Source organism: Antedon bifida, chromosome 11, assembly GCF_963402885.1.
Source record: "Antedon bifida chromosome 11, ecAntBifi1.1, whole genome shotgun sequence".
Lineage (NCBI taxonomy): Eukaryota > Metazoa > Echinodermata > Crinoidea > Comatulida > Antedonidae > Antedon > Antedon bifida.
Genome location: NC_136236.1, coordinates 15,711,466 through 15,734,442, shown reverse-complemented (window position 1 = coordinate 15,734,442; position 22,977 = coordinate 15,711,466). Strand labels below are relative to the sequence as shown.

Genomic DNA, 22,977 nt, shown 5'->3' with positions numbered 1-22,977 from the left:
AAATGCTAGTTAGTTATAAGACCATAGTCTCTTAGATCGTCATTACACTGGGACTCCTTCTCTCAAAGAATATTATGTAATTTGAATGTATAAAGTTTTGTGCATGAAACCACATGTAGGGGTAGTTTATAAGAGCTTTATCACAGGCTTTGTCACTCTTGTATAAAAAAAAATTTTTTTTTGTGGAGGAATTTAATTGTAAATGTAAGTGACCTCGTGGGCCCTAGATTCAAGATGGGAGATATTGAAAAACTGCTGAAATTCAATATTTTCAATCTGCTGAATAAGGTTAAAAAGACCTCTATCATATTGCCTTGAGCTCTTCTGTCTTTAAGTGAGGGCAAATCAAGAGCAGTTAGTCTTTCCTTTGCTGTAAGGCCTCGCAAGAGTTTTGTAAAGCGGAATAAACATTTTTTTGTTTGACTTTCTGATCCTACCAATCATAGAATTTGCCTTAGCACACACCTTGTAGATATGGAGTGATGGTTTAAGATCATAAGTGACAATTATTCCAAGATCATACTGTTACCTTTTATATATTTAGTTTAATTTTGAGTGCAAGGTGGGAAGGGTGCCAAACAACTAGCAAGCTTCATCGCTATATCCACCCCAATCTATTAATATGGAGATGCATACAGTAATGTTTAAAATATGGATTTTTTTTTTCAGGAAATGTCACTGGTACATCTGTATCCATTTTAGAAACTGTGACATTAGTTACACAAAATGTATTCGACTTCAATTTACAGTGGTGCCACATTGAATGTGTACAACAAGTCACAAACCAGACATCTGCACTTTGTTTTTCGGCTGGCAACGAAGCGATAAACAACAACTGTGACTTGTCACCTCTGGCAACGGAATATAATTCTTCAGATTCAGCACTGTATTGTTATGACAACCGTTGCCCAGGTCAGTTAAAAAAACCCAGATCAGTTTATTATGCCCAGGTCAGTTTATGCCCAGGCAGTTTAAAATGCCCTTGTCAGTTTAAAATTTTCAGGTCAGTTTAAAATACACATATCAGTTTAAAATGCCCAGGTCTGTTTAAAATACCCAGGTCTGTTTAAAATACCCAGGTCAGTTTAAAATACACATATCAGTTTAAAATTCCCAGGTCAGTCTAAATGGTCTTGGTCAGTCTAAATGCGAACTTTGAATTTAATCTATTTTTCATTCATTTACAGTGTACTATGATATAGGTCCTTGGTTTATGTTCTTGCCTTGGAGAATAAAGGATACATTTTCATTGGAATCAACAACCTCAAATGAAACGTTTTTAGTTGGCAATGAAACTAATCGTCACAATGCGGACCTTCGCTGTGCTTTGGAGTCTGACGGAACACATGACTTCTTTGTCATTGACGGAAGTTATTTACATTGCCTGGGAAACAACAACCTTCCGGAATATATTCGCCCAAGAGATAATGAGTTTAACAGGAAGTTTGAACTCTATACCTTCAAGCAATGTAAATTCAATAATTTTAAAAATAATATAGATAGGAATTTGTCAATGTTGCATAAAAATAGCGTGAAGTATGTTGATGGTAGTTTACAGTATGCTAAACCCAGGGGCTCCTGAGCAGTGGCCAGAGGAGTAAAACAGGAAAAAAAAATATGTCGAAAAGGCTAAAAATCAGTGAGGCCTTCAGCGTTGGAGGGCCACTTAGACCAGGGTTCAGATCTATACATTACACCACTGCCACTGATCAGACTTTTCTCGGACTTCTCTTGTAGGATTAGGAATAAAATACAATTTTGCTGATAAATTTGTTGCATTTTGGCTAAAAGTTTAAAGTGCATGTGGCAGTGGAAATGGCAACTTGGAAAGGGCACTATGAACAATTATTGCCCTTTTTTTTCAAGCACTACTCGTTTTTCCAGAATCCCCCTTTGATTGATACTAATTATTAATATATCAATTATTACAGCATTCCTGAATGATTGGACATCATGGCTATCATGGAGTTCATGTGATGCAGCATGCGGAACAGGAAGTCAAGAACGATGGCGGTATTGTTTTCCGGATGTGAATGGTGTTCAGAATTGCACAGAGACAAACAGTTTTGATAATAGAACCTGCAACACTGAAGAATGTCCGTGGAAAAGTAAGTAGTTTGTTTTGATATTCACATAGAGACTTTATAGCAAGTCGGCACAAAATAACTAGCTTAGCATAAAATAAAGTACTAATCATTGTCGAGAGGCTGAGAGGTTAAGGCAGGGGTGCCGTAAATCCTAGAAGGCATACAATCAGCACAGGTTCAAGTCTCTCATCGACCATGATTTTTCTGGTGGTAGAACAAGACTTAAGGACTTAAATCTGGAAGACTGGCCTGAGTGCACTTTAAAAAACCCAGTGTATCTTTCGGAAGAGTAGGAGTTACCCGGACTGGTCCTTTAGCCCCTGTTGTTTATCTGGGTAGGCGCTGCACTGCTGACTGCCGTGAGTCCATAGAGGGCCTTATTCAATTTTCCTCAGTTTCCTGATAAGCTTCAGGACGCATATAATTACATTTAAGTTATTAAAATTATTAGTTTACAAAATATTTAAATTTTTATTTACAGATGGAACAACTTACAAACATTTAGGCTGCCGAAGTAGATATAATTACGAGTACTTATTTACGGAAGAAATGGAAAGTAAACATAAACTGTTAGATTCACCAGCAGAAGAGCGTCTGTTTCCAATAGAAAAATGTGCAATTGTTACTTTGAATTTTAGTAGAACAATCTTTGCACTTTCATCCTATGCATGTCTTAATTCAGTGAATGAGACATACACGTATGACACGTACCTAAATGCAACCAGTACGTATGATTGCCAATGGAATTCGGAGAACGCTTTTGATATTTATACCTTGAACAACGGTAAGGTTTTATGGTTAGATATCAAGAAGAGGGAGATTCTACCTTCCTCACTGAATTTACAAGATATGAACAGATTTAATGACTGGCTCAGAACATAATTTCAATAGACCACATAATTATAACATTGATAAAGAAGAACCAACTATATGTGTGGATGTGATTGATAAAATATAAACCTAACCACCTTAACTTGTTAATTATTAGTATAGACCCAACCCAACGTTTTTGCTCCTATGAAGTTGGCTACCTTCTTTCTAGCAGCCTGACAGAACTCACAACAGTTATTAAATGCATTTAATGTTGTGGCTTCCCCATCCCTCTACCTTTAATTTCCTTTGCAGTTGTGTCATCTGAGCTTGAAACATTCATTTGCATAGTGGGCTGTGTTTGTTTTTCAGATATTGTCGAGGGTCAGTGGGGGCCATGGAGCTCTGGAGGATGTAATCAGGATTGCGGTGGAGGTAATTCCACCCAAACAAGACTTTGTGACAACCCACCAGTCTTTGATGGAGTTAACTGTACAGGAATTTCTGAAGTAGTGGTCAGTTGTAATGAGCATCTTTGTCCAACAACAACTGAAATGACAACAGAAGGTAATGTATTGCAGTACTTCCGCTGCTAGACTTTAGTTTAAGAAGGACACTTCTCTTTAAAAATTGTGTGGCTTGGGAGTGTTTATTTAAACCCTTGAATCCCCTGGCTTAGTCTAACCAAACGTAGAACTACAGTAGCAGATCCCGTGGCTGGGCCCCCTCCCCCATTGGATCCGCCACTAAACTATATGGTTTAAATTATCTGCAAACCCACAACAGCTAATAACATCACTCATTGAATAAGTCATACAAATGTAGAAGAATATGGTAAATGATAATTTTATTTGTACAGATCCTTCGCCGAGTGTCTTGGACAGCATAAACTATTTAGAATCTCTTGTTGTTGGTGTGGATCGATTATGGAGTGAAGAAGACGTGAATGAATACATTGATGATGTCACCTCAGAAGCCAGTCAAATTATTGACCTTGATAATGCAGCAGAATGGCAACAGGTAGGTACCACTGGAGGTCTGCATTATACAGGTAGGTACTGGGGAGGTCTGCATTGTACAAGTAGGTACTTGGGAGGGGGGGGGGGGGAGGAGGGCATTGTTCAAAAAGTAGTTATGATAAAAGCAGTTGTCTTTTGTGTGTGTTATGTTTATAACATTCACATTCATAATGTGTTTTTCCTTTAATTTCAAGGCAGATGATTCTGAAGTGATACATTTGATAGACATAATGGAGAAATTTGCCTTGGATCTTTTGACTGTAGGAAATTCATTTCATATTGTAAAGAAAAATTTAGGTAGGTTGCATAACAAAACCTCTATCCTCTTCATGGATTATCAATGAAGTCTTGATGTTTAGTTTTTTGTTATTATCCAACAGATATGTATGTCTCTAGTCATATAGTGAACTCTGATTTGGCAGAATCTGGATTAACAGTTAACCAGTTAGTCTCCTTGTCACCAACCAACTTCCAAAACCTGGAAACATCAGGTCAGTTGTAACTTCACTAAAGCAAATCTCATTTAGATATGCATCAAAGTCCATTGTGGTTATTAGCACTGCGGTCAAACATGTGCTGCGGTCAGACAGTGCTGCAATCAGACAAGCTCTACAGTTAGCAGTGCTGCGGTCAGATAGGGATGTGGTCAGACTATTGCTGTGGTCAGATAAGCACTGCGGTCAGACAAGCGCTGTGATCGGACAATTGTTATGATCGGTAATACACATGCAAGAATGATTGTGTTATCTCAATCTCTATCACTTTATTTTACCACTTTTTTCTCTTGACAGTCGACTCTGAATTGGGTGTTGCTACGTTGCAGTTTAACAACATAGATATGTGGATCAAACCAACATCAAATATAACAGAGTAAAGTGTACAATTTAACATTAGATATATTTGTATTTATATACAGTAAATAATTAGCGTAATGCATGACTAGCCGTGAAGGCTGTAAAGCTATGTCTACACTATCAAACTAGTTAGACACAAACAGTGTGATTTGCCCAAATATGGTAGTGATATTCTCAAATATGGTAGTGATGTCATCATGTCCATATATGGGCACATCACATGTTTTTTTGTCACATAAAGTTTGATAGTGTAGACAGAGCTTTAATCATCAGTTTCTTGTGCACATTTTTTGTTGTTGCAATGGGATGAACACATCATCCACAATTGGAGCTAATTGTGCCAATAACATTAAAGTATTCTTTATTGTGATCATGTCATGATGTTACAAACATTTTTTCAGTTTCTTGAAGAAAATAACAAATATTTATTTTTTAATAGGTCTGGAGATTCAAACTTTACTTTGATAGATAGCAAGTTGCTATCGATAGCAACGTATCCGCAGCTTACAGACATGTTCACTGACGTTGATATCGAGTTAAAGCTTGTCAAACTTCACAATGAGACGTATGAAGAGAAAAAGATGGAACTGCTATGTTCATTCCTGGACATCAACCAAACAAAGTGTGTTTGATTTAATCACGCAAGTAATATACCTTACTGTTTCAGGAATAAGCCCAAACTGAGGTATCAACCAATTTTTAAGTATATAAGCCTCGCTTCATACAATTTGGAATTGAATATTAAGTTACCCACTTGCCCCAACGATAGGAGTGGAGTAGAGTAAGGTGTACTTATGCTATGCCTACACTTTAATTGGTGTGTTCATCACAGTGCCAACAAAAAAATGTGCACAAGAAACTGATGATTAAAGCTCTGTCTACACTATCAAACTTCATGTGACAAAAAAATGTGATGTGCCCATTTATGGACATGATGATGTCATATTATTACCATATTCGGGCACGTCACACTTTTTTAATCAAACTAGTTTGGTAGTGTTAGGCCTCATATTGCTTATGATTTTGATTTCCAAAATTGTTTAACTGTTTGGCAATGTTCTTAATTACACCTCTCTTCTTAGAACCCCCACTCTTCCAATCCAATACTAATAACTGATTATTAAATGGTTTGCTTCTTGCAAGGTCTTCTGAGCATTTGTGGTCTCAACGTGGCTGTCATTTAATCAATTCTGACGTGCTCTACATCTTGTGTAAGTGTAATCATCTCACAACATTTGGTGTCTTGATGCGAGTCACTGATGTCCCGGTAAGTAACATAGTTTTGTTAGTAAAATATTTAATTATTTAGTTCTTTACTTTATGCCCATTTGAACTAATATCCAGGGGACAACCTTGGGGGGACTAGTAAATGCAAGGCAAGCTTTTTTACTTGATTCCCACTGCAATGTTTCCTGTATACAATGAAAAGAGATGTTCTAATGAACTACTTAACTGAAGAAAGATTAACTTTATAGACATTGCATTAGATGTTTCTCTCATCCATGTTCATAGCTTGTAGTGGAACTACGTTTTAAAAATTGTATATGTCCTTTAGGCACATGGATTATCAATAGTAATTTAATCTCTGTGGTAATCCCCCTGACACTGGGGCTATTTTGTGAAACAGTTCACTGGAGTAACCCCCTACTCATCTTGTATGATGAACTGGGTTCTTTAAAGTGCACACTGTGTACACTGGACCTATGGAGTATACAGTAGTCCTTATCCGAGAAGACTTGAGACAGCCTCGAACCCATGCCAAAGTTGTTGGACAGACATAATACACTCACATTACCAAAACTCTTGCCTTACCTATGATAATATACATGCATTATTTTATGTGTTTGTTTCTAACAGATAGATCCAATACATGAGGAAATACTGAGCTGGATCACTACTGTGTGCTGCTACTTGTCACTCACTTGTCTTCTGGCTGCATTTGTCGTATTTGTCTTATTCAGGTAAAAAACTATAGGCCTACTGTATGTGGCAACAATTTATTTTGTATAATTTGTTGCAATGTATATAAAGGTGGTCACAATTCAATCTTATTTATTACTTATTATTAAATGAGAACCTCTTGTGATGGTCTCAATCCAATCTCAAATTCCAATTTATTATAAGGCTGTCCTGTACACCGTTAATTTGTGCCATACAAAACCAATATCCTTTATGGAGGAAGAGGGGTACATGATTTTTTAAAGTTAAATAAAGTTTATTTCTTTCCTTACATGAATTACCAACTAAAAATTAAACAGGAGATAGCATTTGTGTTGCCCTTAAATTGAAATATTAACTGACAGTCAACAAAAAAGCGCTAGCGTGAATGTCACAAAATAATTATAAGAATAGGATTAAATTCATCAAATAGTTTATAACAATTTTTCAGAAATTTACTTGGAGATCAGTTTATTATTCACAAAAACTTGATAGCATCTTTATTTTGTGCTCAACTTCTTTATGTCACTGGAATAGGAGCAACCAATAATGAGGTATGTTTATGTGTTTTTTAAAAGGTAATTTGTGCTTCGTACAAATGAACCCTAGTCAAATCAAACATTTTAATTCTGGCCCTGCTTTGTTTGTTTTGCTTTAATTTGTACCAAATTTATGAAAAATATTTGTTATTAATATGTTAACCTGCTTATGTAGTATTTTTACCAAATGCCAGACAACCTGATAAGGAGCTTAAACTGTTTTGATGAGAAGGCATGGTGTCCAAGTAAGGGGTCGAATTAAGGGGGATTAAGGAGATTTTTAATACAAAGACTATAGAGAAATTTGCTGAGATAAAATGTTAGTTAATGGTTTCATTGCAGATAGTATGTAAAGTGATTGCGATTTCTTTACATTTCTTTTACACTGTGTCATTTTGCTGGATGCTCATTGAGGGCGTTAACTTGTATTTCAAGTTGGTGAAAGTTTTCAATAACAACAACAGGTTTCCTTACTACTACATCATTGGATGGGGTAAGTCAATTAAAATATGTTTGTGTTGTCCTGATATTCCACTCTGTTGATATTCTTTGTTCAGCTAATGTGGTCTATACAAACTTTAATTAACTCAATTGCATCATCTCTAGATGATTAATTTATTAACGAGGTAGATTAAAAGGAATATGTCATGTAACGCAAAAAAGTGGTTGAAGTAAACTGTTTATGGCCAACGTCTGTCGTGAACGACAATGTCAATTAGTTTTACATTCATCTGAATGATGGATGAAACTAAGCCAGGACTGTTTAAAGCACCTTGATTGGTCCTAACATTGATCAAAGGCTTCTCTTGTCCAGTGCCCACCTTGACCAGAGGAAAGGCATGGGCCAATACGTCTGAAGCAGATACTAGATGCAGGGGCTGCCATAAGAGTCAGCAGTGCTGATTTCAAATGCCTAACGGGACCCCAGCTCCATATACAGCACCCGATATTCTCCCATCCAAGCTCATAACCAGGCCCAACATTGCTTAACTTCGGTGATCTGACGAGAACCGTTGTTCCAACGTGAAGTAAACTATGCTTAAAGTAAATATACTAAATATTACAGTTCCAACGAAAAACCACTGAAATTATTAAAATGGAAAGAATAAAAATGTGCAAGAGACATTAATAAATCGGTGTTCGGTTCAAAATCTTTTATTAGTCTAGTTAATTTTTAGGATAAAGTAATTGGGAAAATTGTGTAGTTTCTTACAAAGGCAAAAAAAAAATTGATAGTAAAAACAACAACCTAAAAAAATAATAATGTTTTTGGCCGGACCGATTTTGCTGTGACATATACACAAGTTTTTATATATGATTTTAAAGATTCAGATTTAATTTTTTCAGAGACTATAAAGTTTTGATTTTAATAATATTAAACATGTTAGCATACTCTAATTACATTAACATAAGTATAATTTTTAAACATATATAACTAGTTATGTATTTATTGATCCTGGAAATTTGTGCCAATTTTATATTGGCTACAAATTCACCTGAATCAATAACTTATTACGTTGCCTAATATACCACCATCTGAGTTTAATAATTGAATATTTTAACACTGTTATCTTTATCAGCTACTGCTATCGTTTGTGGTCTGTTGGAAATTACAGTGATTCCAGCTGGATTTTTTAGTCCATCATTAAAATCATTTATTCGTTTTAAGAAGATACCATCTCTATCAAATAACTGCAGTTTATTCATACTGGATATTATTATGTTTTCATCCATGTCCGTTACTATAGCACAGGGATACAAAACATTTCCATCTTCTTTACCTTTATTCACAAGTATTTTAACAAAAGTACCATTTGCATCAAACACTTGTATTCTATGATGACTACGGTCAGTAACCATTAAATGACCACCTCTGGTTAAAGTGATATCATATGGATGGAATTTACCTACACCCTGGAATCCTATCTTACCCAACAGGCTGCCATCCTCAACATTAAATTTACAAACACAATGAAGGTGAATGTCTGCAACATACAGAACTTCATTTTTTACCTTCAAACCCATCGGCCATTCTAATATTCCCTTACCAAATTGAGTGCGCTCTTCAAATTTATCATTAAGCATCACAACCATCTTTCTTTGTATGTCACTGTACACAATGTGACCATTACCCATGTTATGCATTCTACTGACCATGGCATTTTGTGCCAGTTTAATATTGGCAACAAATTCACCTGATTTAGTAAACTTCAATAATTCATTGCAGTCACTTGATACTAATAAACAACCATCTGAGTCTAAGACTACATCAGATATTTTGTATTCAATATGTTTGTATGCTGCAATAGTATCTACAAGTCCTCCTGGTTTCACGTTGATATTCACTGGTGTTCCTTTAAAGTGTGCTACTCCAGCAGTGATCTCCATCTTCCAGTCACCTTCCTTATCACATCTTCCTTTTATTCTATACTCTCCACTTCCTATGTTTACCTTTGTGGCAGTTTTTTCACCTGATGGAGTTATCAGAGTAGCAGCTATTTTACATGTATCACTTTTATCCAGACTTTCTGCTTTCACTATAAATGTTTGTCCCTTTGATACTGTAATTGATCTATCATCTTTGTCAATGATGAACCTGTTATCAACACTTGTGATTTCACCAAGACCTTTTGTTAGAGCATCATCCAGGTCTGTATTAAATGTCACGTTTGGTTTGAGATTATTTACACAAGATAAATATCTGGAATTCATTTCCTTTACGTTTTGGTTGACTGCATGGATATTTGTATTGAAATCATCAAGTGTTTTTGTCTTTTCTGGTTGGTTCATTGTTTCTGTACTTGACCTCTTCAGACTTTGCACTTCCATTTGGTGTGATTCTAGCTCTTTCACTTGACCTTCAATGGCATCATTCTTTTGCTTACATACATTTTCAAGATCCAACAATAGTTGTTTCGTTTCTTCTTCAACTTTAGAAACAATAGTTTCTTTATGCATGTTAATAACATCTCTGATCATCTTTACATGTGATTCAAAGTCTGCTTTGTCGTCCATTATAGAATGAAATGTTTTCTCTAATTCTTGCTTGACATCTTCAGCTGACCTGATCACTTCAGTTACTTGTTTGTTAAATGCATCTATAGCATCACTCATTCCTATCATATCATGATGATCTTTATAACAGCTCATAATGCATTTCTTACATACACTTTTTGTACAAGTTGTACAAAATCTTTCTACTGTGTTGTCTGGATGGTCTTGGCAACAAGTACCTTTTACTTCTTGACTTGACATCTGTAAAATACAGTATGCAAATACAGTTCTGGTTTTAATTAACAGGCCCATTAACAGGGTGTGGTGGGAGTTTAAGGGGTTCGAACAAACCCCACCATTTGCTAGCAGACTGCACTTGGCAAAAAATAAAAAAATAAATAAAAAGCAATTAAAACGAAAAAGTTAATTAGATAGTTTAAAAATTTAAGAAAGGACAGAGGAGTATAAATTAGAGGGGAGAATTGAAGCCCCTCCTGCCTAAAGAATGTCTGAGTACATTTAAAAAATTGTAGTTTGTGTCCACAATCGCTTTTATTTGCACCCTAAACTAAATAACAATGTTTTTTTTTAAATGTAAAATCAACACTATTGTTAAACAGAGTTTATTTACCTTATTTTCTTGAATGTCTTCTTCTTGCATAGACAACATACACTATGGGCACAGTGGCTTCACAATGAATGACGTTGTATTTAGTACTTCCTTTATTATCAACAATAGGACTTCCTGATATACTATGACTTGCCAGTACGGTCATAATTATATCTAGTTTATAATCATAATACACAAAACTACCTATCAAGTATATTACCATAATTTTTAGGGCCTACCTTGATAATTCTTTTACAACTGGTTATTTAGTAATTTATTATATTTTTTATAGATTTGAAATAAAAACAACCTTATCAAGGACATCTGTAAATTTAGACCTAAATATAGTTTACACAGAACTTGCATCAAGTTTTCCCATCAAGTCATCTGGAAGATTTTTAAAACCCAACATATTGTACTACAAAACAAATAAATATATATGCACAAAAACATTGATATCAATGGCCACGGTGTTTTACTCACTGAGCTAGCCGATATTTATGAAATATATTATGATCCAAGGATAGGTGTTAATTAATTAAAACTTCAATGACGCGATCAGTCGATACTGTTGTTTGGCTGCCGAGACTAAACACTGTTTTAATTTGGTGGCTCGGCATGGTATTTGTAGATCCGGCCACAGAGAAGGTTGCGTAGTTGATATGTTATGTAACAACTCGCAAAACATGGCCGCTGAGAATTACAAATTACTGTTATTTTTTGTCTTTTTTTAGTGTTTATTTTTAAAATTCAGGAAAGTGATTAGCCTATCGTGTGCGGCCCATCAATAAACATCAGTGTGCCAAATGGGAGCACGTACCATTCAGCGGTTTCGGAGGCGATAAGTAAAATTACACCACCAATTTAGTAGCATTAATATATAGATAGATAATAATGGTAGTCTTATATAGTGCCTAATGCAATGTTTCTAAGCACTTTACACACAAAAATGATTCATAAAACAAAATAAGATATTAACCAAAAAAGAAGAAAAGCAGAGGAATCATAAATGCCTATTTTCAACTGAAAACAATAAACACAATAAATCCAAATCAATTAAATTAACAGTCAAATAAAAGGAATTTACAACAAACAGACTTTAATAATTGAATACTTCAATGCTGTGATCTTCATAATAAGCTACTGTTATTTTTTGTGGTTAGTTGGAAATTATAGCGATTCTGAATGGAAGTCTTTTATTATTGACATGAATATAACTAAAGCATATTATTAGGGCTTATGGGAAATCTAATTAAACTGGGAAAAAAGCAAGTTATAAATACAAATATTTATGTATTAAAAACACTACAAAAACATAACACAGCAAAAAAAAGCTATATTTACAATGTACAAAATGTTTGTAATTCATTCATTCTTTGATTTCAGATATAATCCATATAAAGAATATAGATCTACAGGTTTCATGTAGACTGTTCAGTAATTGAATATTTTAACATTGTTAGTTTCAAAATCAGCTACTGCTATTGTTTGTGGTCTGTTGGAAATTACAGAGATTCCAATGGGATATTTTGGTCTTCAACAGCAGTACCTATTTGTTTCAAGAAAACACCATTTTTGTCAAATAATTGTAGTTTTTTCCCACTGGATATTATTATGTTTTCATTCATGTCCGTTACTATAGCACAGGGTTTGACAACTTTCTCATCTTCTCCATCACTTATGTTAAGTGTTTTGATAAAGGTACCATTTGCATCAAACACTTGTATTCTATGATTATTATAATCAGTAACCATCAACTTACCGCCCCGGGTTAAAGTGACATCACTCGGAAAACTAAATTGACTTGTTATCTTACTCAGCAGCCTGCCATCATTCATATTAAATTTAAAAACACAGTCAGCTTTACTATCTGAAACATACAGAACTTGTGTTTCATTGTTCACTGTCAACCCATGTGGACATATCAATATTCCTTTACCAAATTGAGCGCACTCTGCAAATTTATCATTAAGCATCACAACAACCTTCCTTTGCATATCACTGAACACAATGTAACCATTACCCATGTTATGTATTCTACTGACCATGGCATTTTGAGCCAGTTTGATATTGGCCACAAATTCACCTGATTTCTTAAACTTCAATAACTCATTACAATAGCTACATACTAATATATAACCATCTGAGTTCAACACTATATCTGATACACTGTATTTCTTATCTACTTTGTGTCTATCTATGTTATCAATATTGTGTACAAGTCCTAGTGGTTCCACTTTGATATTCAGTGGTGATCCTTTAAAGTGTGCTACTCCAGCAGTGATCTCCATCTTCCAATCACCTTCCTTATTACATCTTCCTTTTATTCTATACTTTCCACTTACCGGTACCGGTTTTACATCCATGGCAGTTTTTTCACCTGATGGAGTTACCAGAGTAGCAGCTACTTTACATGTATCACTTTTATCTAGACTTTCTGCTTTCACTTCAAACGTTTGTCCCTTTGATACTGTAATAGATCTATCATCTTTGTCAATGGTGAACCTACTATCAATACTTGTGATGTCACCGAGGCCTTTTGTGAGAACATTATCCAAATTTTCATTTATAATGAAAGTTGGTTTAATGTATTTCACAGGTAAATACCTGGAATTCATTACCTTGATGTTTTGTTTGACTTGATCAAAATCTGGCTTGGAATCATCAAGTGTTTTTGTCTTTTCTGGTTTGTTCATCGTTTTTGTAACTGATGCCTTCAGCCTTTGTACTTCCATTTGGTGTGATTCTAGCTCTTTCACTTGATTTTCAATGGCATCATTATTTTCTTTACATACATTTTCAAGATCCAACAATAGTTTTTGTGTTTCTTCCTCAACTTTAGAAACAATTGTTTCTTTGTGCATTTCAATCACTTCTTTGATCATCTTTACATGTGATTGAAAATGTGCTTTGTCGTCCATTATAGAATGAAATGCAGTTTCTAATTCTTGCTTGATATCATCTACTGACCTGATCACTTCAGTAACTTGTTTGTTAAATGCATCTATAGCATCACTCATTGCTATGATATCATGATCATCTTTATAACAACTCATAAAACATTTCTTACATACTCTTTTAGTACAAGTTGTACAAAACCTATCTACTATGTTATCTGGATGGTCTTGGCAGCGAGTACCTTTCACTTCTTGAGTTGACATTCTGAAAAAATACAGTACAGTATTGAAAAAAATTGAAAATTCAATGGCAAAGTCAGCAACAATTACAGTAGGCCTATAATAGTATATTGATTATTTTACAAGCAAACAAAGCAGAAAATATCAATTCAACAGAAGATGTAATATGTTCCACTTTGTATACAAACCTTATTTTCTTGATGTTAGTTTCTTGTTCCTTAACTTCACAGACGATGTACAGTTTGTTAAGCACTGGGTGCGGTTGACAGTGTATATTTTGGTTTGGTATTGTGACTTCTTTCATAAACAAATTACCAAACACAACAGTTTTCAGTTGAAGAGATTTCTCATCCGTAAAGTTTGAACTTTGAACTGTTATTACAATAACAAGTGTAAATTGCCTGAGGAAGTGTTGATTCAAGCCTAATATAATATCGATGCCCACAACTGTTGAATAGAAGTTACAATTTCAGCAATTTAGATTTGCTTATATTTTCTTTTCCTTTTTTATGTAAAGTAGTTCTAGATGATCTTTTGTAATGTCAAGGATGTCTCGAAAATGTCTTATAGGACATTAAAAAAATTTATTTCAACTTATTGATATTTTAAATAAATGATTAACAAAATAAATGTGACATCATCAAGAAACAACAATATCAAAATTTTAAACAACTAACCTTATTAATAATATTTTATTGGTGATACAACAATTAGTAGTCTCACTATTAATATTTATCAGGTGATGCAATGGTAATTAGCTGCGACTGGCAATGATTAAATTGAAAAGGGTGCAGAGTATATGTACCTATTGCGATCATTTTTTTGTCTTTAAACAGTAAAAATGTAAAAAATAAATTGATTCTAATCATTTAAGCAGCTCACTACTATGACTGTCTACAAGAGAAGATCCAAAACTCGTGAGGTAATTTCCCAATTGATCGTAATCAAAACGGTACTGGGTTTGGTCTACTAGCGTTCCTGCTCCCAACCAGTACATCCTTTCATAGAAGCCTTAATGAAGTAAGCCTACCTGGTGGTGGCCATAGAACGGTCCTGAGATAACGACTATACTTAGGCTTTAGTCGATGAAGATTGAAAAAATGGTTAGAGATAGATGTTTGATTATGTGTAGATGTGTGATTTGTTCTTTTATTCAAATGATGTTCTGCATAAGAAACGGAGATAGTAGTTGGGTATAATGATTTTTTATATCAATCAATTAAATTATCATAGATTGTATATTATGCGATAGGCCTAAATATTATTTAATACATTTTTGATATATTATTATTATTATTATTATTATATTAATAAAAAGATATTTGTTAGTATAAATTTAAAAAAAGGAAGAAAAGCAAAGAGATTATGGAGCGGCTGTACCAGAATATACAACACTAAGTATTGTAAAGTTAATATACTAAAAAAAATTTTAGGCGATCTTGTCAAAGGTCAAGCGCCTCCAGCCTGCCATGTTTCGATATTCAATATTGAACTTGACCTAAAGACAAATCAAGTTTCTTGTATCTTGTAAGAATATATATGCATTATTTTTACAAAACGTCAAAAATTGCAAGGAAAGTGTCTTTAGTATAACAATGGACAACAGCATTTATTTTCATAATTGATACATACTAAGTAATCGCCTCCTTCTGTCTCACAATAATTAAACTATTTTTATTTTAATGATATTTAATAAAATATAATAGTTAATTATATCTCAACCGTAATAGTATAGTAAATAACGTTAATGATATTTAATATTGGATTTACATAAACGAACACATTTCCTAAGATTTAAAACTACAAGGTACAGTAAGTAATAAAATTTGTATAGAAAAAATATAGAAGGCTACAATTGACATCTGTAAAATTACAACATTTATAAAATGCAGTTTACACTTCTTGTCTGTTGAAATACAGTATTTCTTTTTATTATAATTAGTCATTAATTATATCCATTTTCAACCTGGATATAATTGAGTGAATTATGACTGCTCTTTGAGTTTGTTTTTGTACCATAAAAGGCCTGAAAGTTTTATAAATAATTTCCGATTCCAAAGCTAATAATGCTGTTGTTTGTAGCCTTTGGATATTCAAAATATGAAATGTACATTAAATGATTTGAGGGTATTAATAAATCATTATAAAAGGTATAAATTACATGAAGAAAAAAGAACACCATTAAAATAATTAGTTTGGTTTTGTCAATTAGTCAAGTAACTAATCTTATTTTTGTGTGTCCACAAAACACGTCCACACACAATACATGACTTAGAAACTACCACGGTTGTATAGTCTGATTGTTAAGTGTCCACAAAACACGTCCACACACAATACATGACTTAGAAACTACCACGCTGTTGTATAGTCTGATTGTTAAGTGTTCACAAAACATTTCCACACACAATACATGACTTAGAAACTACCACGCACAATAACAAGCAGCACATGAAATAAAATTGTTTTGAGGTCATTTAATGTTGACTTTGCTATGGCTTGATAACAATACAAATCGTTTGAAATGTTATGAGGAATAGTTATGTTTATTTTCAAATTAATATTAAGTTTAGCGGCCAATTAAAATATGAAGAAACAAATAAAGTATGATTTGGGAATATTTATTGCATATATTTAATTGAAGCGACGAATTATCAAATACAGTGAAACTGTTCCACTACTAGCTAGCTAGGCCTTGCACCAAGTCTATGGTTATGGATTGGTTCGTTTTGACCTAGCGTGGTACGGTATATAAAACAAATATTTACTGGGCTTTCACTGGGGCTCGGTAAAAAATATAGCCCTCAGTGATCTGGAGACATATTATATATCCCTCGACTTAGTATCGATATATAGGATAGTCTCCAGATGGCACCTTTGGCTATATTTTTTAACCATGCCCCTCAACCCAGTAAATATTTGTATAATATCAAACCTATGAATTTTAATTAAGTATGAAATTTACATGAACATAACATTAATTCTCAAACATAATATAACTACAGTACACAGCAAGAAAAAGCTTATAAACTTTTGTATTTACAATTCCTCATGGTTCCACTTTGATATTAACTAGTGTTCCTGTTCCTATGATTTCATTTGGATGTTTTTAGTAATTGAATATTTTAACACCATAATGATCAGCTACTGCTATTGTTTGTGGTCTGTTAGAGATTACTGCGATTCCAAGTGGTTTGGCTAGTCCATCATCAATATTATCTATTCGTTTTAAGAAAACACCATTTTGATCAAATAATTGTACTTTATTCTCACTGGATATTATTATATTTTCATCCTTGTCTGTTACTATTGCATGGGGATGAATAACTTTTCCATCTTCTTTACCTTGGCTTACAAGTGTTTTAATAATACCATTTGCATCAAACAGTAGTATTTTATGATTAGCATGATCAATAGCCATTAAATGACCTTTCCTGGTTAAAGTGACATCATAGGGGTGTTGACCATGTAAGTCTATCTTAGCCAACAGCCTACCAACAGTAGTAAATATATAAACACGGTTATCTATAATGTCTGTTACATACAGAACTTGTCTTTGAGTATATGGGCCTACTGTTAACCCACACGGCCATTTTAATTTTCCCTTACCAAATTGTGTGCCCTCTTCAAATTTATCATTAAGCATCACAACCATCTGTCTTCCTGTATCACTGTACACAATGTAACCATTACCCATGTTATGCATGCTACTGACCATGGCATTTTGTGCCAGTTTAATATTGGCAACAAATGCACCTGATTTGGTAAACTTCAATAACTCATTACTGAAGCTGGATACTAATATACAACCATCTGAACTTAGTACTACGTCTGATACTTTGTGTTTCCCATCCACTTTGTGTACACCTATGTTATCAATGGTATGTACAAGTCCTTGTGGTTCCACTTTGATATTCACTGGTGTTCCTTTAAAGTGTGCTACTCCAGCAGTGATCTCCATTTTCCAATCACCTTCCTTATCACATCTTCCTTTTATTCTATACTTTCCACTTCCTATGTCTTTTACCTCAGTGGCAGTTTTTTCACCTGATGGAGTTATCAGAGAAGCAGCTACTTTACATGTATCACTTTTATCCAGACTTTTTGCTTTCACTTCAAATGTTTGTCCCTTTGATACTGTAATGGATCTATCATCTTTGTCAATGATGAACCTACTATCAATACTTGTGATTTCACCAAGGCCTTTTGTTAGAGCATCATCCAGGTGTGTAGTAAATGTCACATATGGTTTGAGATTCTTAGCATAAGATAAATATCTTGAATTCATTTCTTTGACATTTTGTTTGACTGCATGGATATCTGTTTCTGCACTTGACTTCTTTAGAATTTCAATCTGCATTTGGTGTGATTCTAGCTCTTTCACTTGTATGTCCCTGGCATCATTCTTTTGTTTACATACATTTTCAAGATCCAACAATAGTTTTTGAATTTCTTTTTCAACTTTAGAAATAATTGTTTCTTTATGCGTTTTAATAACTTCTCTGATCTTCTTTAAATGTGAATCAAAGTCTGCTTGGTCTTTCACTATACAGTCAAATGCATTTTCTAATACTTGCTTAACATCTTCAGATTTTACAATAACTTTTCTAGTATGTTTTTCTCTAAGACAACTCATCTGTAAATTAGAAAATTGTTTTTATGATGATGTATAGTTCGTTTATAATTGACAGCCTTTCAATCTTCAATCTCTAAATTGTTTTACAGATTAACGTATATTTTTCTGTTAATACTTCAATTTGAAATCTATCATTGCATTTTTTTTTTTTTTTTTTTTTTTTTAAACCATATTTAATGAGGGTGATCCATCCAGCTATTGCTGATCATTAGGGACCCTCAGAGGTTCACAAGACAAACATATACACAAGATGCTCTACATAAACAAAGTCTTATTACAAGTCTTTGGGAGTGGAGTAATTTGGTCCTTAGAAAAAATCCTGACATGTGACGGGACTTGAACCCAGGACCCTTGGAGTGGTAGACAAGCATCATAACCACCAAGCCACAACTCCACTCCATTTAATTTTATGTTCAAAATATATAATTTAACTTATAAATAATTTAATGAGATAACTATACTAGGTTTTGTTTAACACTAACCTTGATTTGATCCTCATAATAGTCCTACTGTTAAGATTATGTTGTAATGGCTGACAGTGTACACATTTATAGGGTAATAGGGTACAGAGTGCAATATAATATCAAACAAATGACTATCAAAACAAACAAACAGCATTTATGATTTGGGTTATAACTTTGTGTACTAATATTCCAAGTTGAAACTTGGAAAATCTTTTAGTTTTAAGACAGGCAAAATATACCCTTCCCACCAACACAATCAAGGGTGAACTCTAAATGAACTCTAAAAAGAGCAATGTATAAAGTTCATATATATAATTGCATCACTGTAAAAGTAATACCAACATTTTTATATTATATTTTTAAGGTTACTTAATTAAAACTTGACAATTTTAAAAAATTCCATTTACAAAGACAAAATTATGCATTTTTTTAAATACTAAATAGGTATGCCTATTATACTGGTTGGAACTTCACTTGGAATTGCTTATGATGGCTATGGGACAGCTGAATAGTAAGTATACACTTACACAATCATTTGCAACTTCATCATGAGGTCGACCTTGAATAGTTATGGCTAAGGTTGCTATTGAATTAATGTACATAATGTTATTGTTGTTATCGATACTTTAATTTTCTTTTTAGTTGCTGGTTATCAACAGACATACGCTGGTTTTTCGTCGGGCCTGTATTGGTTGTGATTGTAGTAAGTGATACATGAGGGAGTGTATTAATTTAATACTATTCATATTGCATGTGTACAGTACAATTGTATTACTGTAGCTGTACTATCACAATGATTCATGTATCATTTTGGCTGGCCAAGCGGGGAAGCTTGTGCACCAGTACTACCCCAGCATCAACATGACATACTGTATAAAAGAACAAAGAGACATAGTTCTTTACATAAATCAGAAGTTTGATATTTTTTGGCGATTTTCTTGTCTGTATTGTTTCACATTTATTTTTGGGTTAAAAAATCAATATGTTTGTTTATTTCTTTCAGATAAACACTGGGATTTTGATTCTAGTTATTAAAATTATCATTCAATCTTCAATAAATCTGCCAAAAGTTAAAAACAAGGATGGCTCGCCCAAGTTCAGGTAGCTTTTCTAAAACCTTTTACAGTAATAACTTCAGCATTTTGATTTTAAATGTTCAAATAATAGAACTATGAAGCTCAAAATCTGTTTCCTCCCTTATATACCTCAACCTTGACTAGACTACTGCATTCTCTAGAAATGTTTATTTGTTTTTCTTGATTAACTTATTAGATTTATTATCTGCTTATTTCTTTCCAGCTCCATTAGCATAAAATTATTTTGCATCATGTGCAGTTCTATTGTGATATTTTTTCTTTCTAGCTCCATTAGATCTGGCATAAAGGGATCCGTCATTTTATTACCAATTCTTGGAGCAACATGGATATTTGGAACCTTGTCACTCAACTCTGATCTCTTAGTGTTTGAATATATGTTTGCAGTTTTAAACAGTCTACAAGGTGTATTTATTTTCTTGTTTTATTGTGCTCTCAATTCAGATGTAAGTATTTTTGTATTTAAATGTTTGTTTATGTTTGAGGGAACTAGTGTTGCTTACCCCAATAGTATCTTCTGTAATTTATGTACAGCACAAAGAATTGTTATCAAAGTAGTTTTCAATAAATCTTATTTAATCAATTTTTTCATGTTGTGTGACACAAAAGGCTGTAATTCAAACTAAATGTTCTTTTTTTAGGTACGAGGTGCTTTCAAATTAAAATGGACTCAAAAAATTTCAAACAGTATTTCTCCAGGGGTAAGTACAAGTTGTTTATTTATAATTCACATCCAAGTTTCAAAATTATATTATTTAATGTAAAATTTTAGCATATTTATCTTTATGTTGTTTGTTTTGGAAACAAACAAAAAATGTTTGTATGAGAAAGAATGTAGCTTGAAAGTATGATAGCAACATTGATGGGGAGGATGTTGCCGTCAATCAATAATCAATAATCTGTTAATAAAACTAACTTAGATCGGTAAAATAATGAATAAATAGCTTTTGTTGTATTTATTGTTATTTGTAGATGTCCAATGTTAGAGATGACCATAGGTTAGCCAGTCTCATTCTATCAGGTAACAGATATAAAAAGTCAACGGCATCAACCACAAGACCTACACCACCACGTCCTGCACCACCTTGCAAGGCTGTTAGTATGCATGTTGAGGATTTAGAAGGTAACGCACCGCATCATATGTGTGACTCTTCTTCACACCCCACTTCTCGTAAATTAACATTATATAGCTCTATAATATAGGACTCTAGTTAAAAAAAGTTTACACTGGCTTTATAACTTCTCAATATTTAACAAAGTTGCTCTTTGATCATTTAATCTAATAAGTCACACTAAAATAATATAATTGTATGTTATAGTTCTAATAATAGTCCATATCCATCAGCTTATTAAAATTAAATTCTATTTTATTTAGGAGAAATCAAGGACCACAAAGAATTGGTAACATCAAGTGATGTCAACCTGAATCAATCACAGTCCACTTTAGAGAACAAACCCAAGCATGTAGGTTGATCATATTTAAATCTCTACACTATCAAATATGTGATGTACCCAAATATGGTAGTGATATGACATCATTGTGTCCATATATGGGCACATCAAATTTGTTTTCACATAAAGTTTGATAGTCTAGCATCGTACAGGTGCCTACAGATTACTGATATATGTACATAAAACTGAAAATGTAACCCAGAAATACTGTATGAAACATACCCAGTGAAGCTAAAATACTTTTTTTTTCTTCTTCTTCTTCAGAATAATTCAGAAAATCCATTCAAGAAAAAACCTGTACTATATCACAAGAAACCATCATGGAGGATTTGAGATTGGACGAATTAATAAAGAAAGCACTATAAAGAAAAAGCATGTTCTAAATAGATAAATAAAGAACTGCAGATGGTTTGTTTGAGTTAATGTATGATTTATCTCAAAGAAACATGTCCAATACCGAAATCTAAAGTTCTTTTTTCTGACCCGACTGAATGACGCACTTTGCATTTATATACTGCCCGCTCGTAATACTACTCGGCAAGCGTGTGGTTTGAAAAAACTTGGAAGGATATGGATTGCACTCAGATTAAGATTTGTCAAATTGTTTGTAGCCGAAGCTGAGAGCATTAATTTGTGGAAATTCTTTCTGCTGTAGCTTTTTATTCAAATTAATCTTTATCTCTTATTAGGGTAGTCTGGCTGGAAAAAGTTTCACTCAAACCACCAAATCCCACTCTCTATGGAACAAATTATGTTATTGACAGGAGGTAGTCTGGCTGGCTGAGTTTCACTCAAATCATTAAATCCCACTCTCACTCAAACCACTAAATCCCACTCTCACTCAAACCACTAAATCCCACTCTCACTCAAACCACTAAATCTCACTCTCACTCAAACCACTAAATCCCACTCTCACTCAAACCACTAAATCCCACTCTCTATGGAACAAATTATGTTATTGACAGGAGTATTAAAGTAAGAAGTTGTTATGGTAAGCAGGAAAATTAGATTTTGACCTTTTTGCAGCAAAATATGTTTTGATTTTACTCTTCTGATCAATTAAATATCCATCCATCAATTAGTATCATATCCTTTGAGCATTAAGTTCTAGATTTATATATATTTTAGATTGTTTCTGGGGAGTTTGGAATTGCTATTTGCACTTATTGTTATTGTGAATTGACTTGAAAACAAGTTAAAGGTACAAAACGTTTATTTTGATATTTGTGTAGGTGGAAGATGTGAGATATTTTGTGAACAAAATAATGAAAATTAGAATGTTTATTTTATGTGCATTTATTTACTGAAATAAATATGGTACACAATCATGTCATATTTTTATTGTC

The 22,977-nt window shown here is 33.4% G+C and overlaps 3 protein-coding genes across 3 annotated transcripts; 1 reads left to right on the top strand and 2 right to left on the bottom strand.

Annotated features, from left to right (window-relative positions):
- Nucleotides 1-62: 62 nt before the first annotated feature.
- On the top strand, nucleotides 63-22,926 carry LOC144855460 (adhesion G protein-coupled receptor L4-like). Its single transcript, XM_078713330.1, has 24 exons — nucleotides 63-204; nucleotides 670-912; nucleotides 1,188-1,469; nucleotides 1,932-2,108; nucleotides 2,569-2,871; nucleotides 3,270-3,464; nucleotides 3,757-3,917; nucleotides 4,111-4,213; nucleotides 4,297-4,407; nucleotides 4,708-4,786; nucleotides 5,210-5,392; nucleotides 5,914-6,037; nucleotides 6,628-6,731; nucleotides 7,160-7,262; nucleotides 7,590-7,740; nucleotides 19,530-19,596; nucleotides 19,728-19,788; nucleotides 20,089-20,186; nucleotides 20,448-20,625; nucleotides 20,821-20,880; nucleotides 21,152-21,302; nucleotides 21,555-21,643; nucleotides 21,896-22,398; nucleotides 22,600-22,926. Exons 3-23 carry the CDS (start codon nucleotides 1,214-1,216, stop codon nucleotides 21,962-21,964), a joined length of 2,823 nt encoding a protein of 940 aa, XP_078569456.1. The 5' UTR covers nucleotides 63-204; nucleotides 670-912; nucleotides 1,188-1,213; the 3' UTR covers nucleotides 21,965-22,398; nucleotides 22,600-22,926.
- LOC144856134 (uncharacterized) lies at nucleotides 8,790-10,902 on the bottom strand. Its single transcript, XM_078714100.1, has 2 exons — nucleotides 10,873-10,902; nucleotides 8,790-10,502 (listed from the first exon to the last, which is right to left on the bottom strand). Exons 1-2 carry the CDS (start codon nucleotides 10,900-10,902, stop codon nucleotides 8,790-8,792), a joined length of 1,743 nt encoding a protein of 580 aa, XP_078570226.1.
- LOC144855466 (uncharacterized) lies at nucleotides 12,092-14,242 on the bottom strand. Its single transcript, XM_078713337.1, has 2 exons — nucleotides 14,177-14,242; nucleotides 12,092-14,013 (listed from the first exon to the last, which is right to left on the bottom strand). Exon 2 carries the CDS (start codon nucleotides 14,010-14,012, stop codon nucleotides 12,357-12,359), a length of 1,656 nt encoding a protein of 551 aa, XP_078569463.1. The 5' UTR covers nucleotide 14,013; nucleotides 14,177-14,242; the 3' UTR covers nucleotides 12,092-12,356.
- Nucleotides 22,927-22,977: the final 51 nt, after the last annotated feature.